Source organism: Lepidochelys kempii, chromosome 19 (assembly GCF_965140285.1).
Source record: "Lepidochelys kempii isolate rLepKem1 chromosome 19, rLepKem1.hap1, whole genome shotgun sequence".
In the NCBI taxonomy this organism is placed as follows: Eukaryota; Metazoa; Chordata; order Testudines; family Cheloniidae; genus Lepidochelys; species Lepidochelys kempii.
Genome location: NC_136398.1, coordinates 13,160,791 through 13,181,530, shown reverse-complemented (window position 1 = coordinate 13,181,530; position 20,740 = coordinate 13,160,791). Strand labels below are relative to the sequence as shown.

The 20,740-nt window shown below is 51.5% G+C and overlaps 1 protein-coding gene across 16 annotated transcripts in view; it reads right to left on the bottom strand.

Annotated features, from left to right (window-relative positions):
• The window catches only part of PTPRU (protein tyrosine phosphatase receptor type U), a 321,138-nt gene that overhangs the window by 93,132 nt on the left and 207,266 nt on the right, over positions 1-20,740 (bottom strand). For all 16 annotated transcript variants that reach the window (XM_073317468.2, XM_073317470.2, XM_073317476.2 and 13 more), the window contains exons 11-12: positions 15,881-15,983; positions 5,565-5,838 (exon numbers count right to left, since the gene is read on the bottom strand). In XM_073317468.2, the coding sequence (XP_073173569.2) occupies positions 5,565-5,838; positions 15,881-15,983 (377 nt within the window). The remainder of the gene's footprint in view (positions 1-5,564; positions 5,839-15,880; positions 15,984-20,740) is intronic.

Sequence of the window (20,740 nt, the reverse complement as noted above, 5' to 3'; positions counted from 1 at the left end):
AGATGGGAGGGTCCCAGACAGACTAATCCACTCTGATTTTTGTGACCCAGCATCTGGGCTTCTGACCATCATTTGATGGGAAATGGGATGATCTGATGGTGACGCTGGTACCCAGCCTAGGCTGTGAAATCAACAGGGCAAAGAACAGCCCCTGGCTAGCCTTTATTGGGGAGTTCTTATAATAGGGCTGGGTGGAAATGTTATATTGCGTGGAAAGATGGGTTTTCAGCTAAACAAATTTTTTGGCAAAAAAGTGTCCCCTTCCCGTGGAAAACTTCAGATTTTTCACTGAAAAAACAAACGTTCCAAAACTGCAATATTATGGCCCCAAACCAAAATATTTCAATTTGGAAATGCTGCTGTGGTGGCTCATGGGAGCTGTAGTTCACTTGCCTCATGTGTCCATTCCCTGCCATGGCCAGTGCTCCACAGCTGGACTGCGTCACCTGGGGTGCGCCACGGACAGGGACTCCCACGGCGGATGGCCTCCATCCACAGTGCATCATGGGAGATGTAGTCTGACCAGGGAGCCTGACCTATCGGTGAGAATGGAAGCACGAGGCACCGGAACTACAATTCCTATAAGACATGGCAGTGGTATTCCCCATCAAAATATTTTGGTTTTCTGCTGAAATATTTCAGTTTTCTACCACAATGTTTTCACATTCAAATTTGTGCAGAAAAATCTAAATTTTTTCTGGGGAAAAAACACCCATTTTCCAACCATCTGTACTTTACAGCTGCAAGGAGGTGTCTCTAGTCCCACTACAACCACATTCACAGTCATTGCTCAGCCATTCTCAGATGCCACCGTGCCCAGATGATATCAGATTAGATTACAGAGACACTGTAATCCTTCCTCCTAAACCCCTCGGTCCTTCTAGCCCGCTGATCCCCGTCATCACTTTTCTCTGAGCTCACTCCAGTTTGTCAAGCATTTTCTCCTGCAGTTGAACTTCGTGTTGGTGAAATGCTCTGGACTGACAGCCCAGAAGGCTGATGGCCAGGTGCTCAGCGGGTTTACATGGGCACAGCTTCACTGATGTCAATGGAGTCACACCAGCTTTAACCAAACAACACGTACCGCATGGGGAGAGGAAAGGAAAGCTTCCCACATGCTGTCCTACTAATGTGCCACCACCCAGACAGGGAGGCCCCGCTTCTGAGAATGTGGGAGCAATTCAGACTCAGTGGCCCCTATGGTGCAGTGGCCAAGAAGAATCCCGCCTTGGATGCAGGATTTGCACCACGTCCAACAGGAGCTAGACTGAGACCACCATCTCCTTGCAGAGAGCCCGTGAAATGGTGACAACCATCAGTCCCTACCGAGCTGGGCTTGAGTGAACCAGAGAGGAGACTCGGCCTGTCTCAGCGCTAACAACAGCCCAACAAGTTGTGAAGGAATCCTCAGGAGGACAGATTTGCACAGCCGGCAGCTTCCCCACGAGGAAGGCGGCTGTCGGCCACCCTTGGCTCTTCTAGCCAGGAGAGCCGCATGCAGAGATGACTGGGGGGAGAGGCAGAGTGAGGGCAGCCAGCTTCAACAGTGCTACTGACCATGCTCAGTCCGTGTGAGCATGCTCAGTACAAGCCAAGCAACAAATCTGGTGGTGGGTGGGGGGCACATGCTCCCCCCCATGCATCACCTCTAGCCACATGCATTAAGCCAGCTATCTGCCCGCACAGAGCCAGCACTTCCTTTGAGAGACCCTGTCATGGCTACTACAGGTGCCGGCCTCTCGGTCTCTGATAGTTCATTCACCCCGCAGGTAGGATGGGAGTCGTGGGCACATGTGAAGAGGACCAAGACCCTCCAAGGAAGCTCCAATCACTCCTGCTGGCTTCTTGAAGAAAATTAGCTAAGAAGGGGAACAGAACCTCAGGTTTGTCAGATCTTATTTGCTTCTGCAGTGAAGCCTGGGCTCCCAAAGCATGGCCAAGCTTATGGCTCTTACAAGCTTGGAACAACCTGCCAGGGGAGCCACAGTGGCCACAAGTGAGGGGAGATGCTTGAGATTCAGAGTCCTGAGTAGGGAGTTCCTCTTCTTTGGAGCTGTCAGGAGCTACCACCAGAACAAGCATCACTGCTGCATTTCCCGCTGACATGCATGGGAAACTCCTGTGCTCCCAAACTCTGCCCTGCCCCATTCACCAGCCAGCCCCAGGGAGTCCCGATCATCTCCAGGGCTGGAAGGAGGAAGGATCTGCAGATGACATGATAGCTAGGCAGTATGGATGAGTGGACTGGGCTCTTTAATGGCAGTTCAGCCTCCCAACCCCTCCTCCCTGATAAGGATCACTCTCTGGACTGCTGTGCATACCAAGTTGCTGATCAGAGCTGTCCCGGTGAGGGGGACTGCTTTACACTGCCCTCCCAATGCCCTGTGAAAGCAGCATTATTATTCACATCCAAGTTTCGGTCCAAATTCGTGCCTCAGACGAGATCTCCAGGGAGCTCACGAACAACCACATTGTTACCTAAACAACATTGCCTCTAATGACAGAGCAGAGCCAGTCACTGCAAAAAAAAAAAAAAGCATTGGGTTCTCCCGCTGATACTCACCTTGATCTTTTCGGGAATGAGGTGCTACTCAGATTGAGTGAGAGAGGAAGAATTTGGCCTGACTTTTTTGTTGTTGTGAAGTACCTTAAATATAACCCTAAATAATCATTCATCTCATACAGGAAACACCATCTGGCCAACGTGATGATGCAGAGAAAGGTGGTGGAAACACGTTCTCATTTGAACGGAAGGCAGACTTTTTAAGAAGTTATCAAGCAAATTCTGGGATTTCTTACAATGTTGGGCGATTTAAAATAATGAATGTAACCACTTGCAAACGTCAACAACAAAAAATGCTGCTTTAGAACAGCTCTGAGGGACATCTTCTTTCTGTTGTTGTCCTGGGCTTGCCTGAGCTAGCAGAGCATTTCATGGAACTAGCTCACCCAGTCTTACAGCAAAGTCATACTCAACTCAGCTTGGCCCATCGGGGCCTTACACTCCACAAATTAAGCAAATAGTCTTCTGTTGACTCAGACAAAAAGGTGCAGCCAGCGTCAGGCCCGGCCAGGCCAGGATTCTTGGGTTAAGCCTTTCACCCCATGCCAGCTTTCTTCAGAATTGGCCCCTGGAAGAAGCAGCCACCCTTTTTATCCTGCCTGCTGGGCCCTGATTGGTTTCTGCCCACTCCCAATCCGTCTAGCCGTTGGAGGACTGATACTCATTGGTTCTACCTGCAGCTGATCCTGGGTGGCCTTTCTAGGCAGTTCCTGGAGGATTAAACTTGGTGCTGTTTTTCCTCCAAAGGACACTTTGTTTGGGTGGGGTGCGTCACAGTGGGGGGGGGGGCAGCAAACACCTGGTAGACCCCCGTCACAGTCGTTTTCCCCTTTATAAGTGACTTTATACGTGCAGTACAACAGGATCCATAGGTGATGCTATTCTGTGCCCCATAGGTTCTTACACCACCCTCAGCCCCATAACATCTCAGCCCCTCCCGCTTGCGCATTAAGTGACATGAGTAACATCTGTCCCGGGTGGATCATCCACTCTCCTCCTCTCCCCGGGGAGAAAGTGAGTGAGCATTGTAGTCCTTCAGGACAACAGGAGTTGTAAGTGAGGCTTTGTAGGCAAGATGGGAATGAAACAGGCAGTGCCTAAGCCATCGGTGCAGGACGCTGATGGAATTACACCTGCAGTGGCCTGAGCTTATTGGGTGTTATTGATATGACATTCCAGGGTGCAGTTTTCAAAGGTGCCAAGGGGACTTGGACACTCAGGCCTAGATCCTCAAAGGTATTTAGGCACCTAACTCTCATGGGGGTTCGGTGCTGACTCCAACTCCCCTAGGGAGCTTGAAAAATCTCAGTCCCAACCTCTGACCTGCCTGTATCCCAGTTCTGCTATCTGATGCTCACAGGCCAACCCATATAGAGTCTGCTTGGAGTCCCTCCTGCACGGATCAGATGGCAGGATCAGAGCCTTGGCCGGTTTGAATCCGAGTTCTCTTGCCCTAATGTGGCACTCCACTTCCCTCACTCGCTGGTGGTGGGGTGAGGCCATGCATATACCTACATAGGGACTGATCCTGGTTCCGGTGAAGCCAGTGGCAAAACTCTCATTAATCTCAATGGGAGCATGATCAAACACATTGAGAAAATGAAAAGGGAAATTACCCCCCTAACAAACAGGATCTCACCTGGGGATTGCTCAGACAACCAGGGTCTGACTGAGAGGCTGCTTCAGAGAAACAAATCCAACAAACCACCCCCCTTAGAGTTCTGTTCTGTCTGGATTTTGACCTGTAGGCCACCTTCCCGAAGGGTGGTGAGTGCAATACTTGGGAGCACACTGACCTGCACTGGGAGTGCAACACATTTACTTGCAACTCTCCCCGAACATAGAATCATAGAATATCAGGGTTGGAAGGGACCTCAGGAGGTCATCTAGTCCAACCCCCTGCTCAAAGCAGCAACAATCCCCAATTAAATCATCCCAGCCAGGGCTTTGTCAAGCCTGACCTTAAAAACTTCTAAGGAAGGAGATTCTACCACCTCCCTAGGTAATGCGTTCCAGTGTTTCACCACCCTCCTAGTGAAGAAGTTTTTCCTAATATCCAACCTAAACCTCCCCCACTGCAACTTGAGACCATTACTCCTTGTCCTGTCCTCTTCTACCACTGAGAATAGTCTAGAACCATCCTCTCTGGAACCACCTCTCAGGTAGTTGAAAGCAGCTATCAAATCCCCCCTCATTCTTCTCTTCTGCAGCCTAAACAATCCCAGTTCCCTCAGCCTCTCCTCATAAGTCATGTGTTCCAGACCCCTAATAATTTTTGTTGCCCTTCGCTGGACTCTCTCCAATTTATCCACATCCTTCTTGTAATGTGGGGCCCAAAACTGGACACAGTACTCCAGATGAGGCCTCACCGATGTCGAATAGAGGGGAACGATCACGTCCCTCAATCTGCTCGCTATGCCCCTAATTATACATCCCAAAATGCCATTGGCCTTCTTGGCAACAAGGGCACACTGCTGACTCATAGCCAGCTTCTCGTCCACTGTCACCCCTAGGTCCTTTTCCACAGAACTGCTGCCTAGCCATTCGGTCCCTAGTCTGTAGCTGTGCATTGGGTTCTTCTGTCCTAAGTGCAGGACCCTGCACTTATCCTTATTGAACCTCATCAGATTCCTTTTGGCCCAATCCTCCAATTTGTCTAGGTCCCTCTGTATCCTATCCCTCCCCTCCAGCATACCTACCACTCCTCCCAGTTTAGTATCATCCGCACATACAGACAAACAACTACAAATTGGTACAACCAACGAAAATGCCTCCCTTGCAATGAGGCGGTAACTGGGCACAAAGGCTGAAGATGCAGCTGCTGATACCCTTTGAAAATCTGGCGTGGGATGTCTCCCATTCCCCACGATTCCCATGCAAGCCACCTGCTCTGAGTCCTGCCCTAATCACTTGAGCGGAGGTGCCAGCATTCGTGGCAGGTCCCACTCAGGAATGCCCTGGCACCAATCCCAACCACGGAGGCAGCCAGGCAGCTACTCACCCCTTTCAGGTTGCTCATGGCCTGGAAGTAGATGAGATAAGCCTTCTTGGGCTCCAGCGGGGGGTTCCAGTACCCGCTGTATGTCTGGTTGTCCCCGACGGTGAAGGGCTTGGCTTCAAGGAGGCTGTTGGGAGGCAGCTCAGCCCCAAAGTAGTGCACGGAGCCCCGGGACACGGCATCATCAAAGGTCAGTGGCACCGGGAAGCAGTCCTGGCCCCCCAGCTCCCGCTTCATCTTCTTGGGCCGGTCTTCCTCCACGATTACCTGGTAGGTGCTGGACACGTGAGGCGGGGAGGGGAAGGCAGAGACAAGAAAGGACGTGAGCCCAGAAGGAGTTTGGCTTTAAAATGAAGAACTGCCTCTCCCCTGTCTCATGGCAGTCCGAGGACCACACTCACACTCACACTCACAGCCCCCTGCAGCATCACGGGTGGTGGGAGAAAGGCAGCTTGTGGCTACAATGCACCCTGGGGACATGCTCAGCCTGTAACTGCAGACTGGGGACCAAGCTGGTCAGCTGCAGCATGTGTGTGCGAGTGGATTTGATTAAGGAGCTCTTCCTATGCACCGAGCAGAGAAGGCGGAAGCACAACCAACCATTATTTCTGTATCCATTCAAAAGAAGAGACTTATTGGATGTATTTAAAATGAATGTTCATTTATGCAAATTAGTTGTGGCCACAGGGCACCTGGCATGTTGGCATTGAGCCTCCTAGCAAAGCTAGGCCTGAGGACCCTGCCCTACTTCCTTGTAACTGACTGGCAGCGTTTGCCTGAAACTCCCCACTACTCTATTGGCAGGTGCTGATCCTGCTGGCAAAGGGTTAAATGGGTTCTGCTGACTCATTGAGGCAGGAGACTTGCCACCTCATCTGGATGTAAGATAGGTGCTGAGGGGAGGAGCTCTAAGAACAGGATTATGCTGATCTTTCTGTTATTTTACTCATTTCTTTGTTAATAAAACCAAGATCATAAACCCCAGGAAGAGGGTGAATTTGGAGTCTACGTACTGTGTGGATCATGTTTCAGAACAGCTTGGGAAAGGCACCTGGTTGCCCGCACTGTCCTAAAAAAGCCACATTCCCATGTGAAAAATCCGGGGAAGGAATCTTTCCAACTTGAGAAAACATCTTGTGTGCAGAACAACCTCCCACCTGCTAAGTGCCTTTAAATCAGGCTCCCTCCCCTACAGGAAGGAATGCACTCTGGATATAATTAAAGGTGCCATCTCAGATGATGTTTATTGCGTTCAATATCCCTGTATTACTCAGCCCAGGTCACTAACAGCAGCGAGATGAGCTTTTGAGTGACTGCAGTCTTCGTGGGCAGATCTCTTGCACTCAGACATGTACAGCCCCCAGATCTATTAAAACCACCTCTTTAATAACTCCTGATCAGATCCAATCTTTTCCCTCCTGAGTGTGTGTTGTTGGGTACAGCTGTAGGCAGAGGCAGATTAGGAGTTTGTGGGGCCCTGGGCCAGAGCAAGGGGGTGCCCCTCACCACCCCTTCCGCCTGCAGTACCCCCCAAACCCCGGCCCAGCATTCCTGCCAGGAGCTGGGTCAGGGCAAGGGGCTCCTGCTGGGGAGCATGATCGGAGCATGCCACTCTGCCCGTCACTCCTGCTAGGGAGCGGGGGAAGACCCCGCAGTCCGACCCTGCTCCCCAACCCCACAACCCAGCAGGAGTGCTGGGCAGGCGGAGCGGGGTGGGACGCAGAGGGATCCATTTTTCCGGGGATCCGCGACTGCCTGCAGATCCTGGGCACAGGCCCAGGTCCCACTGGCCCAGTGGCTAATCCGCCACCAGCCAGCGTGAGGCCATGGGATTCAATGGGTGGGTGGGGCCTCGGTTATAGGTTTCCCTTGATCACTGCCTCGGAGGAATTCAGCACGGATGGCACAGAGCTGGAAGATGAGTACTTGTGGCATCTTAGACACTAACAAATTTATCTGAGCATAAGCTTTCGTGGGCTACAGCTCACTTCATCGGATGCAGAGAATGGAACATAGAGTAAGCAGATATATATAGACTGTGGCAAAATACCTTGTTCGCCTCAGTAGGCTCAGTCCTTTTTAGCCTTGGAGACTCAGGTTTGGGGCAAGGCGAATCCTTATAGGTGGCACAGGGTCCTGCTACTCCTCTCCTCAGTCAGTCCCTTGTGCTTGTTTTCCTTCCCTTCTGGAGAGCGAGTGCAGCCTCTCTACTGGGAAGGTTTGGTGTCTTGCTGCAAACAGCCTACTGGCAACTTCCCTGCTCCTCTCACTCCCTCACTCCCCCTTTTGTAGCTGTTTCTCCTGGATTTACCACATTTTCCCCGCCCCCGCTCAACACTACGGGGTTGGGCTACTTGGGTCGGCAAACAGTGCACTCTCGACAGGCCATCCGCATTGCCATGTTGGATTCCAGACCTGTGTTGTACTCTGAAGTGGAAGGGTTGAAGCGACAGGAACCATCTCGTTACTCTGGCATTTTTGTCTTTGTTTTGGTGCATCCACTGCAGAGGGGCATGGTCTGTGACAAGGGTAAACCTCCGTCCCAGTAGATAGTAGCGGAGGCTTTCTACGGCCCATTTTACCTCCAGGCATTCTTTTTCGACAATGGCATATTTCCGTTCCCTAGGCAGGAGCTTCCTACTGAGGAAGAGGATGGGGTGTTTGTCGTCCCCGATCATTTGTGAAAGTACTGCCCCCAACCCTACATCAGAGGCATCGGTTTGTAGGATAAACTCCTTCCCCCAATCTGGGGCCACAAATATGGGGTCAATGCAGAGGGCCATCCGTAGATCTGAAAAAGCATCTTCAGCCGCAGTTGTCCATCTTACTATGTCTGGGCCCCGAGCTTTCGTTAGGTCCGTTAATGGGCATGCCCTGGTGGCAAAGTGGGGAATGAACCGTCTATAGTACCCCACTTGTCCCAGGAATGCCCTGACCTGTTTTTTTTCGCAGTGGTCGGGGCCACTTCTGTACAGCTTCTAACTTGTTGTGTTGGAGCCTCCCCATGCCCCTCCCCACTATATACCCGAGGCATTTGGCTTCAGCTAGCTTGAGCGAGCACTTTGAGGGGTTTGCCGTCAGCCCGCCTTCCTCAGGGTATCCAGCACTGCCTCCACCTTCGCCAAGCGTGTCTCCCAGTCGGGGCTATATGTGATAACGTCTTTGAGATAGGCTGCCGCGTACTTGCCATGTGGTCGCAACAGTTTGTCCATGAGCCTTTGGAAAGTAGCGGGAGCCTCATGCAACCCATACGGCAGGACGGTGTACTGATATAGTCTCTCTGGAGTTGCAAAGGCCGTCTTCTCTTTATCGGCCTTGGCCAGGGGGATCTGCCAATAGCCCTTGGTCAGGTCAAGGGTAGACATAAACCATGCTTTTCCCAATCTGTCAATTAGCTCATCTACCTGGGGTATAGGGTACGCATCAAACTGGGACACCTCATTCAGCTTTCGGAAGTCGTTGCAGAACCTCACGCTGCGATCCGGCTTAGGCACTAAAACCTCTGGGCTTGACCATTGGCTCTGAGATTCTTCAATGACTCCTAAGGCCGACATTTTCCTGATCTCTGTCCTGATCTCCTCTCTTTTGGTCTCCGGGATCCGGTATGGTTTGATGTTCACCTTCACTCCAGGCCCTGTGAGGATGTGATGGTGAACCTCAGTCGTCCTGCCTGGCTTTTCTGAGAACACATCCTGGTTGCGTTTAATCAGGCTGATCACTTCAGATCGTTGCTCCGGAGTCAACTCCGGGGATATTCCCACTCGGTCGGGCTGGTCGCTTTTAGGGGATGGTGCCCCTAGCGCAACCACATGCGCGTCTCTATCCTGCCATGGCTTCAGCAGGTTTATACGGTAGGCCTGCTCCAGCTTCCGGCGACCCGGCTGTTGGACCTTATAGTCGACTTCTCCTGTGGCTTCTATTATCTCATATGGCCCCTGCCACCTGGCCAGGAGCTTGCTCTCTGCCGTGGGTATGAGCACCATTACCCGGTCTCCCACTTGGTACTTCTGGGTCGTTGCTTGGCAATTGTAATATGTCCGATGGGCCCCTTGGGCCTTCTCCAGATGTTCGCACACAAGGGGGGCGACTTGGGTTATCCTGTCTTTCATTTGCAATACATGTTCAACAATGTTTCTCCCGGTGTTCGGCTGTTCTTTCCAGCCCTCTTTGGCCATGTCCAATATGCCCCTGGGGTGGCGACCATACAACAGCTCGAATGGGGAGAATCCAGTGGAAGCTTGGGAAACCTCCCATACAGCAAACATCAAGTAAGGCAGCAGGGTGTCCCACTCTTTCCTATCATGACTAACCACTTTCCGTAGCATGTTCTTCAATATTCTATTGAAGCGTTCGACAAGACAATCGGTCTGGAGGTGATAGACTGACGTCCTGAGGGTCCGTATATGGAGCATTGTACATAGTTCCTTCATTAACTTAGACACAAAGGGGGTCCCTTGGTCCGTCAGGATCTCTTTAGGTATCCCTACTCTGGAAAAAATCCGGACTAATTCTTTGGCTATGGTCTTGGACATAGCGTTCTGTAGGGGTACGGCCTCGGGATATCTAGTACTACCAGAATGTACTGATGACCCCGGGATGACTTCTCCAGTGGCCCTACTAGGTCCATAGCTATTCGCTCAAATGGGATTTCAATAATTGGTAGAGGTACCAAAGGGGCCCTTGGGTGTGGTCGGGGCCCATGTAACTGACATTCTGGACAGGAGGTACAATATCACCAGACCACCGCATAAATGCTGGGCCAAAAAAACCTCTGCAGAATCCGATCAAGGGTCTTATCTATCCTTAGATGGCCCCCAAACAGATGGCTGTGGGCCAGATACATCACGCCCCTCTGATGCTTCTGTGGGACCAAGAGTTGTTCTACGACTTGCTCTTGGACCCGGACTACTCTGTATAGCAGATCACCCTTAATCACATAATATGGCCCTGGGCCCTTGACTCTCCCTTCCACGGGGACCACATTTGCCTCGACTACTTCTTTACTAATATTGCTGTTTATTGGATCATTGGCCTGATCCTGACCAAAATTCCCAAGTGAGGTCTCCATTTGTCCAAACTCAGGGGGATCTACCTCTGTCTCCCCCTCAGGGAAAACCCCCGGAGAACTAGGTCTGGCTATTGGGTCGTTGATCTCCTGCCCCGCCCCACTGTCCATTGAGCCACCTCTTTCCCCTACAAGCATAGATTTCTGGTACTGAGTCAAGATCCTCATTCCCCTTCTTTTATCCGCCCTCTGTTCCCTCCGAGTCTGCCGGGGCTTTCTCGGTGGGGAGAACAAATCCTGGCCAAATTTGTGGAAGAACCGGGGGGAAGGGGTTATCTATCTGGGCCACCCCCTGGGTCCCGGGTTCATTATTTTCTTCCACCTTCTCCCCAGGAAGTAGGCGATCAAATCCCAGGAAGTCTCATCTGATAAGGACTGGGTAGGGGATTTTCAGAACTTAGTGGGGTTTCCGAGAACTTCTATTTTTTGGGGATGGTCGGGTAGTAACTGACATCCCCATGCACACAGGATATTCCTGAGTGTTTGGCCCAGGATAGTTGGTCCTGCCCGACCAGCTTTCCCGAGACCAGCGTGATTGCACTTTCCGAGTGTACTAATGCGGTGGTCTCTATACCATTCATCTTAACGGGTCTAGTGTATCTATGAGGGATCATCGCAACCCCTACTAGACTTATTAGATCACATGGTCCCCCTATATCTCCAAGTTTGGATTGCATGGGCTCTTCTAAATTTGGGCATTGGGCAGCGATATGCCCCAATTCGCCACATGCATAACATTGGTACCCTGCTCGGGGAAGCCCCCGATTTTTTGGGTTACTGGGCTTTCTCCCCCAAGCCTTTCTCCCCCAGTCCTCAAGTCTCTCCGGGACGTCTGACCGCTCTTTGGCCTCCTTACTCCCCTCCATAGTCCAGCCTGGTGCTAGGGCAAACCGGGGCCTCAGTGCAAAGACTTGTCTCCAATTCTGGCGCCTTCCTTCCCCTGTGGTCCGTGAAAGTTCTTGGGCTGCTAGGTGTCTCTCTACGAGGGCAACTAGTTCATCATAGGAGGAGGGATCATTTTGGTGGACCCACCCCCGTATGTCCGGCAGCAACCTGCTCATGTACCTGTCCAACACGAGGATTTCCACTATCTTCTCTGGCCCATGGGACTCGGGACAGAGCCATTTCCCGGCGAGGTGGATTAAACCAAATAGCTGGGACCTCGGCAGTTTGCTGTCCCAGTATTTCCACTCGTGGAAGCGCTGGGCCTGTATGGCTGGCGTCACACCTGACCTTGCCAGGATTTCCGCCTTCAGCTAGGGGTAATCCATAGCTGTCTCTGTGGTCATGTCGAAATAGGCCTTCTGGGGCTCTCCACACAGAAAGGGAGCCAGGATACCTGCCAACTGGTCTTGGGACCAGGCCTCCCGCAGTGCCGTCCTCTCGAAGGCAAGGAGATATGCCTCTATATCGTTATCCGTAGTCATCTTCTGAAAATAGTTGCTTGCCCGCAGCGGCCAGATCCCCTGGGGCCCGTGCATCAGCCCGTGGTCAGGGCTTTTAACTGGTTCACTACTTCATTCAGGGAGGCTCGATCTTGGGCCGCCTGGTTCATCAGTGATTGTTTCGTCTCCTGTTGGATGCATACTGACTCTTGCTGGGCAGCCATCTGCACCCTGGTAGCCTCTTGTAGGCCGCAGTGGCCTGTACCAACGCCTTCATTACATCCTCCATTTTTATTTATTTATTTTTAATTTTTTTGTGATTTACCCTGCCCTGAGATGGCTTGCCACAGAGCCTTGCTCACTCACCACATCCCACCCCTGACACCATGTGTGGCAAAATACCTTGCTCGCCTCAGTAGGCTCAGTCCTTTTTAGCCTTGGAGACTCAGGTTTGGGGCAAGGCGAATCCTTATAGGTGGCACAGGGTCCTGCTACTCCTCTCCTCAGTCAGTCCCTTGTGCTTGTTTTTCTTCCCTTCTGGGGAGCGAGTGCAGCCTCCCTACTGGGAAGGTTTGATGTCTTGCTGCAAACAGCCTATTGGCAGCTTCCCTGTTCCTCTCACTCCCTCACTCTCCCTTTTGTAGCTGTTTCTCCTGGGTTTACCACAATACATACAGAGAACATGAAAAGGTGAAGTAAGAGGTTAATTAATTAAGATGAGCAATGCCCCACCCCCATGCCAGATTGGGCTTCAACAGGCCAGAGCGGCTGCGCAAGGTGGCAGCCAATCAGGGAGGGCCTGTTAGAGAGCCAATCTGGGCCAGTATTACAGCCAGCCAATCAGGGCTAGGCTAGGCCCTATATAAAGGCTGCCTAGGAAGGGCGCAGGCAGTTTCTCCCAGGCCTTTGGAGGGTGAAGGTCTGTCTCCTGCGTGAGGAGACTAGCGGCAGGGCAGGGCAGGGCAGGGCAGGGCAGGGCAGGGCAGAAGGGAACTCCTGCCCGGTACCTGCTGGGCTGCAGGCCCTGAGAAAAAGGGCCCAGCCGGTGCAAAGGGGCCAAAGGGGAAACGGCCCAGGCAGAGAGACAGACAAAGGGAGAGAAGGAGCGCAAGCAGGAAGGCCTCCGCCAAAGAACCCAGAGTAGAGGGTGGGCCTGGGTCCCCCTGCTTCCCCCTTGCATTTCCACCCAGCTGTTTGGAGTGGCCATCATGGACTGCACCAGACCCCTGCCAAAAGGGATTAGACTTTGGGGTGTGGCTGGGGCAAAGAGAAGCACTGCTGATAACACCAAACCCCCTGGAAGGGGGTGAAACTGGAGCAACGGGCACTGCTGGAAGGCAGTGTCCTGAACAGGACGCCGCGAGTGGGAGCAACGTGGGTCGAGATGCCAATCTAGGGCGAGAGATGGATGGGACACTACCGGCAGAGGGCGCGCCACATGAACTGAGCTAATTCCCAGAGTTAACAGCAGGAGGCACTGCAGCGGTGAGTCCCAACCCCATCACAGAGCTATTATCAGCAGGAGAAAAAAACTTTTGTAGTGATAATCAAGATGGCCCATTTAGACAGTTGACAAGAAGTTGACAGTTGTTGAGGATACTTAACAATGGGAAATAGATTCAATATGTATAATGACCCAGCCACTACCAGTCTCTATTCAAACCCAAGTTAATGGTATCTATTTTGCATACTAATTCAAGCTCAGCAGTTTCTCCTTGGAGTCCGTTTTTGAAGCTTTTCTGTTGCAAAATTGCCACCTTTAAATCTGTTAGTGAGTGACCAGAGAGATTGAAATGTTCTCCTACCGTTTTTTGAATGTTATGATTCCTGATGTCAGATTTGTGTCCATTTATTCTTTTGCATAGAGACTGTCCGGTTTGGGCAATGTACATGGCAGAGGGGCACTGCTGGCACATGATGGCGAAGATGTTGTCTGATCACGCAGTTATCTGATTACGTGCTGTCCAAACCCTCCCCTTTCTAACAACCTGCCAATGTGTGCACAACCACACAGTGGTCGGTACCTGATTCTGAGAAGCTGGGCCCTGATGTCAGCCAGGTGCTTTGGATCAGCGCAAATGGACCATAACTCAAAGAAGGAGTGTGGTCTGGTGGCCTGCGTGTCAGGACACCTAATTCCAGCTCTGCCTCTCATCTTGGCAAGCCTGCACTTTGTCATCTCTTCTAGTCTTTACCTATTTGGATGGGGAGCTCTTCAGGGTAGGGGCTGTACAGACAGCCCCTGGCACAATGAGACCCCCCCCCGCCCATCTTGGCTGGGGCCTTTAGGACTATTGGAATAGAAATAATGACATTATTCAGCATCTCATCAAGGAGCAGCTGATGTTGCATGGAGGGGGAAGGATCAAACATTCAGCCTGCAAATTATCAATGTTCTGAACTATTTTTTTTCCCTTTCCCTCTACCATTTTTTCCCTTTTAATTACAAAGAATATAGAATTATGATAATACTCAGCATTTTTCCATAGGTCTCAAAGCTCATCTCTATGGAATGTAATTAGCATCAACCTTGTTTTCCAGGTGGAGAAACTGAGGCACGGAGAGGGGAAAAGTCACATGGAGTCACTGGTGGAAGTTAAAACAGAATCCAGGTCTCCAAGCTTAGGGGCTTTATACACCTGTTGCTCATTCCCAAATCTGTGAGGCGCTCAGGACATTCTGCTCACTGGGGGATCTTATCGGTTCCTAGATTCCAAGGCCAGAAGGGCTCACTGTGATCATCTCATCTGACTTTCTGCGGAACACAGGCCAGAGAACTTGCCCAGAATAATGCCAAGAGCAGAACTTCTAGACACCAAGGTGCCGACCCAGCCATTAGCAGTACCAACGCCTCTGGGAAATAAGCAAAGCAAAGGGATTTGCCAGGCAGCATATCGCTCCCTGCTCCCTTCCCTGCACTGGTCCCAGGGGGCGCAGGCACCCCAAGCCCACTTTATATTGGCCACTGAAGGCTAGCATGTGCAGCCTGTATTTGGGAAACACTTACTCACTTGAGTAGCCCCACTGACACCAGCAAGATGGTTTGCATGGTTCCAGTGTGAATACAGGCTGTGCTTTCTCGCCCAGGTGGGCTATGATGGATGGCGAATGCCCATGGGCAGACCACTTCAGACGAAACAGGACCGATCCCTGAACTCCATCTGGAACTCAAACCGAGCACCCGACAGTGGGGCAGAACTCCTCTCTCAGCACCATCAAGCTGGCCTGGAGCAGCAGTTGTGGCATCTGGTGCGACTTAAAGCCCCGTTTTCAGAGCAAAGCAGCTGAGGGATCAGAGCTACCCACAAGAAGGATCCAGACCCCAAGGGGGCTCCCGTAAGCCAAATCTTGGAGGCTCACCCCCCTGCAACTGCAAACCCTTAGAGCCAGCAGTCTCCAAAGCAAGGGATCTGAACTGGGTGGAGGGCTGAGTTGAGAATAGTAAACAGAACTCTTAGCCCAACCCAGGTGGTCACATCAGCACACCTCACACCTCTATTAATCCACCATCTTTGTCTAGGCGCCCCCTGTTTATATGCAGCCAGATGCTGAACAGATTGTCAGTAATTCGCAGACTCGTGTATACCTCGTGCTAATATGGCTAGGTGGCAAAATGGTCTTTAATGGTCCATGAATCCCCAAGCAAAAGAAAAGGCTATCAGTTGCCACAGGACTTTATAGGGATTTAATATAAAAGAAAGAAAAAGGAAGCTAGAAAGGAGATTGCTTTGCTTTAGGGCTCCGTGCTAGCTCACGTGGACATGGTGCCTTCTCTTGGGATCAGGACCTAGGGCACACACACAGCTCACAGACAGGGATTGCACTTCCTTGCATACAAGAATTTAAGAGTCCTTTGGATAGACCCCTACCTGATGGGGGCCCCTCTGCCCTGCGCCGGCCTCAGCAGCACCGTGATGGTGCTCTCCGACTCGCTTAGAGGCGACGGCATGTCCCCGTAGTCGAAGCTGGGAGCTGTAATGGAAGCAGAGGCAGGGGTGACTATTTTTGAACACACACGCAGTGAGGTACTGTCCCAAGGGGGCCAGCACAAGCTGACAGTTCCAAGGCATACTACTGAGAGGCTACTGGAAAGGCCAGTCTGGCATTAGGTGTTTGTCGGCTAAGCAGTACTGGCTGAGTTTACTGCCCTCCTGTGCAGAGGATCATTAGTCTACAAATGGGGAAACTGAGGCACAGAGCAGATGGGTTTGCCCAAGATCAGATCACAAGTACAGGGAGTCAGTGACCAAGCCAGGAATAGCCTCCAGGCGTCCTGACTCCCACCCCTGCTCTCCTCATGAAGCCGATTCCCTCCCAGTACTAATCACAGGAACAGAATATCAGAATTGTAGCAACCCAGCTCCAGTCTGAGGTTTGTAACCTTTGCAAGTGAATGATGTTAATTACACAGTAATGTCCCTGGAACAGAACTCTGTCCTGGGGGAAACGGACTCCTGCCCTGATCCACAGAGGTCCAAGCAAAGCCAAGAAGTTTGTTTCAAAGCAGGACATCCTGATCTTGAGTTAGGATTCCATTCCACTGACTTGATGTGTGCCTCGCCGAAGGGTTTAGGGTCCAGCCCTGCAGTCCCCCTCGCTGAAGTCTCTGAGGGCTCTTCCTGAGCCCACAGCAACTAAATGAAGCAGTATTATGCTCATGCTTGGAGGATAGCGCTCGGATTCAGGACTCCTGGGTTCTACTCCACACTTTGTCACCGATTCATTGTTGGACTGTGGGCAAGTCATTTAAAAGCACTGTGCCTCAGTTTCTCCATCTGTAAAATGGCTCGCCTCTGTGGGGAGTCTGTGTGAAGTGAAATTCATTATCCTGTAAATGAAAGGGGCTGTCTGAGTGCCAGTTATAACCTGGGCTGATGGGATTTGGTGCATTTACAATGCTTTATAGCCCAGCTGCCTGCTGACTGGCTTCAAGCAAAGGCCAGTCGATGTGCATGAGCCAGTCTGGAGATATGTCCAAATACCTACGGTTTCCTTCCACTGTAACAGAGGTGAGCCTGGAACCCCGGGAACTAACCCCCCCAGGAGCATGGGAAGGTTCAGAACCCAAGCCTCCTCCAGATACCCCACCACCACCACCTCTATACTGGGCCAAAACAACACCTGAGATCCCAGCACTCCCGGATCTTCACACTGATTGTGATCTGCTTCTGGGCTCCTCCCATCACCTCCTGGGCTCTTACAAACCTGCTGCTGTCTGACTGCGTGGAGGGGTTAGTTGCATGTTAGTGAATGGCAGGGAGGGTGCATCTACACTGCATACTGAGCCATGACAGTGGGACCTGCCTTTGTTCACTCAGTGTTTCCAAGCCCGCGCTTGAGCATCCACACTGCATTGCAAACCTGGGGTTACAACTGCTGGACCTGAGTCTCGCAGCCGTGCTAATGTAGCCATACTGCACTACGCGGCCCTTCTGACTTGGATCTGTGGTTTGAACTGTGTTCACACTGCAAAATGCCAGGGCTTGGCCCTGAGCCTCAGCAGGACTGACCCACCCCCAGCAGGCTCCTAGGACCAAGGTCCTGCATGCTTGCAGACCCGAGTCAGACTGATTTGTGTGTGAATGGAAGTGGGGCTTGGGCTCAAGATGGAGTCAGAGCCTGGACTTAGTGTAGACAATACCCTCAGACACCCAGTGACCTGTCACAGGGGATGTCACAGGGATAATAATGTTCATGGAAGTGGAGAACATTCAGAATAATGGGGATTTAAAGTCTCTATCAGTGTTGCCAACTCCTGTGATTCTATCATGAGTCCCATGACAGCTGGTGTCTTTCTTGAATCCCCATCTCTTGGCGTCAGGGGGTGATAAGAGAATTGCAGCTTTCTACTAAAAAATAAAGTTTCTAGCCCTCCTGGCTATGGAGAAAAGCTGTAAAACGTGACCCCCTTGGCCCAGCAACCAGAAGGCAACAAGGAACCCACTATTATCATTGGTTAAAATCTCATGACTTTTAAAGTAATTGCTTGATTTTGGAGGCCTGACTCACAATTTCTGAACACTTTGGGCTGGTGATGCTGTACAGTGCATTAGGTGTAATGCAGGAGTGACAGCAGCTGAGGAAGGACAAGGATAGGAGCTGATGGAAAGGTGGTTCAGGATGTGGTGCTGGTGATCCATGCAGCAGGGGGTTATTTTCGACTCATCTAGTATTGAGCCAATTCCCCTGCACAGTACTCTGAAGCACGGTGTTGTGCGGGTGCTGTCTTTTGGATGAGGCAAGAAAAAGGTCACAGGAGCTCATGTTCATGAAAATCCCATAGTGCTTTGCACAAGTTAGGACGTTAACCAGAGTGTCCTGGCAAAATTCCAGCTCAGCCAGTTATGTTCTACTGCTCTTATTTCTCCCTAGTACCATATTCTTCTTTGCTTCCTGTCCTCAACTGCCATGGGGCTGTGTGCTGTTGACACAGTGGCCTCGTTCCAGCCCAGATGTGGTAGCATTTCAGAGAAGGGTTTGCCACGGATCCAGAGTGTGTGAGGCATGTCAGGTTCCTTTGGGATGAAAGGCACTGCATGGGTGTGGGGCTCTCATCATTAACTTGCACTACTGCGTGGAGTGGAAATGCATCCACCTCAGTTTTGCATTTCCCAGTGGCATCCTCTGGCTGATACAGAGAACCTCTCCTTCCTCTCACCCCCTGTCCTCCTCTTGGTGTCCGCAGCCCCTGATTCATCAGCAGTTGAGGGGATCCAGGTGATGCTGGTTTGCAGTTCCTGTGTCCCCATTAGGAAACATCTCAACCCACTCAGAGCTGTGAACAGTTACCCCACAGACATTAGCAAACAGCCCTAAGTACTGTATGGCTTGTTAATGAAGCCCGATTAATCCCTCAGTTGTGCATTTTGAACTCAGAGACAGTGGTTGTTTCATTGCTGTAATCTCCCCCCAGCAAGTGCGGTCACTGCTGCATTATGGGATCATCCAGAAGATACAAGCTTGTTTCTCCTTGGGGGCTCCAGCCTCCCTCAGCAGAGTTGGCTAGAGCTGCTGCGGATCCTAACACACTCTCAGAAGGTGCCTGGTTACACAAAATCCCTGGATCCAACTGGCTGGGCCACAGGGTAGCTGTGTAGAAGTCCTAGTGACTCAGCCCCCCAGCGATGGCACAAACCCATCCTCGTGGGCCTTGAGTGGCTGATACTCCAGGCAAGGGAAACCATGCAAGTGCCAGGCATGGGTAGACATAACCGGCTCCAGCACCCTCGGGGTGAGGCAGACAACAACGCACTTAGCTGGACCACGCCCTTTGGCAGAGATGGAATTCGGCCAGAAACTCCATGCTGAGCTTTTCTCAGATAGCCAACGGGCTGACGTCTCAGAGGTGAGGGGTCTCAGGGCTATTTGATCCAAGTGGTTCCCAGTGCCTACACCCTGAGAGGCATTCCATGATCACAGAATGGGAATGGGTAGCAGGACGTATCCCTGAGGGACACTGGATACAAGGGCCTGCGGGGTGGACGAGCAGCAGTTACCCAACATCATTCTCTGGGGCCTTTCGGAGAAAGACGGAAAATGGAGGGGCTGCCCTCCCACTCTCAGGGACATCACTACTTCACATTCACTGGTAACAAGAGCTGCTGAGGGATGTGACAGAACCAGTACAGACACCTGGGTTTGGTCCCCTGGCAGGAGCCGTCAGTCGTCGAGATTAGCACAGTCTCCCATCCATCCCTGGCCTGTACTGCGGGAATGCCAGAGAGGCTCAAGTGTGTGTGATCAAGCAGCGCCGCAAGGCTGGAGCCACCTAAAGGAGATGAAATCTTTGCAAACAAGTGGAGATAAAACCTTCCTGCCACCCCAAGACATGGGGGACGCTGGAGGTGCTGTGTATGCTACTACCAAACAAAATAACTTTGGGAAAAGTCTTAGAACAACTTATTGGGCCTGTTTCTTCTGCCCCTCAGCATGTAAAGCCAGGAGCCTTAATCACCCCCCATGGCTGAACTTTCAGCTCAGCTCCCACGGTTGAGATGGAATTTATAAGAACTTGTCTCCCATTCAAGCAGCCAGAGTTTCAGAAAAGCCCCGTGTGTTGGGTGCACACCAGGTGCTGAACTGGTCTGACAATCTGGCCCCAGTGGGAGATTCTGGGAGCGAAGGTCTTGTGAAAATGCCAGCCCAGGAGTGCAACTGTGCGGAGCTCAGAGAGCGAGAACTAACACGTGGGAAAATGCCTACAAAGTTTGCCTCCAATAGCTTGTCCAGGTATAAAAACAGCCCGACTCTAACATCTCTTATTGCAGTTTTCGAAGCGCATGTCAGACTCCTTTTGCAAATGGAGACCTCACTCCCTTGCCAGCGTTACAAGACTAAAACCACTGCACTTTAAAGCTGCCCAGAAAAGCTGTTGTTAAAGTGAACACTGCCTGACCCAGGCCTCCTGCAAGAACAGCAAGGGGGGTGGAATTCCACATTTGAGGGGAAACGGAGGAAGAAACCTCTCGGGCCAGTGGTTTTATTTTCCTACTGGCCATTCAGCAGCGAGCGCAACAAAGAACTATCAGGATCTCTCAGCCTCTTTTCTCCAGGGACTGAAATTTTATTTCTCCTAAATAAGACAGTTTAACATAAGCTGCACCTACAGACCATGTCCTTTCCCCTGAGCCGGGGTCTCTTGCAGGAGCCTATCTACTCCCTGCAGATCTCACTCCCGAACCCCCTGCCTGGGAGGTAAGGCAAGTCCCTCTACTCCTTTCAGCTGGAGC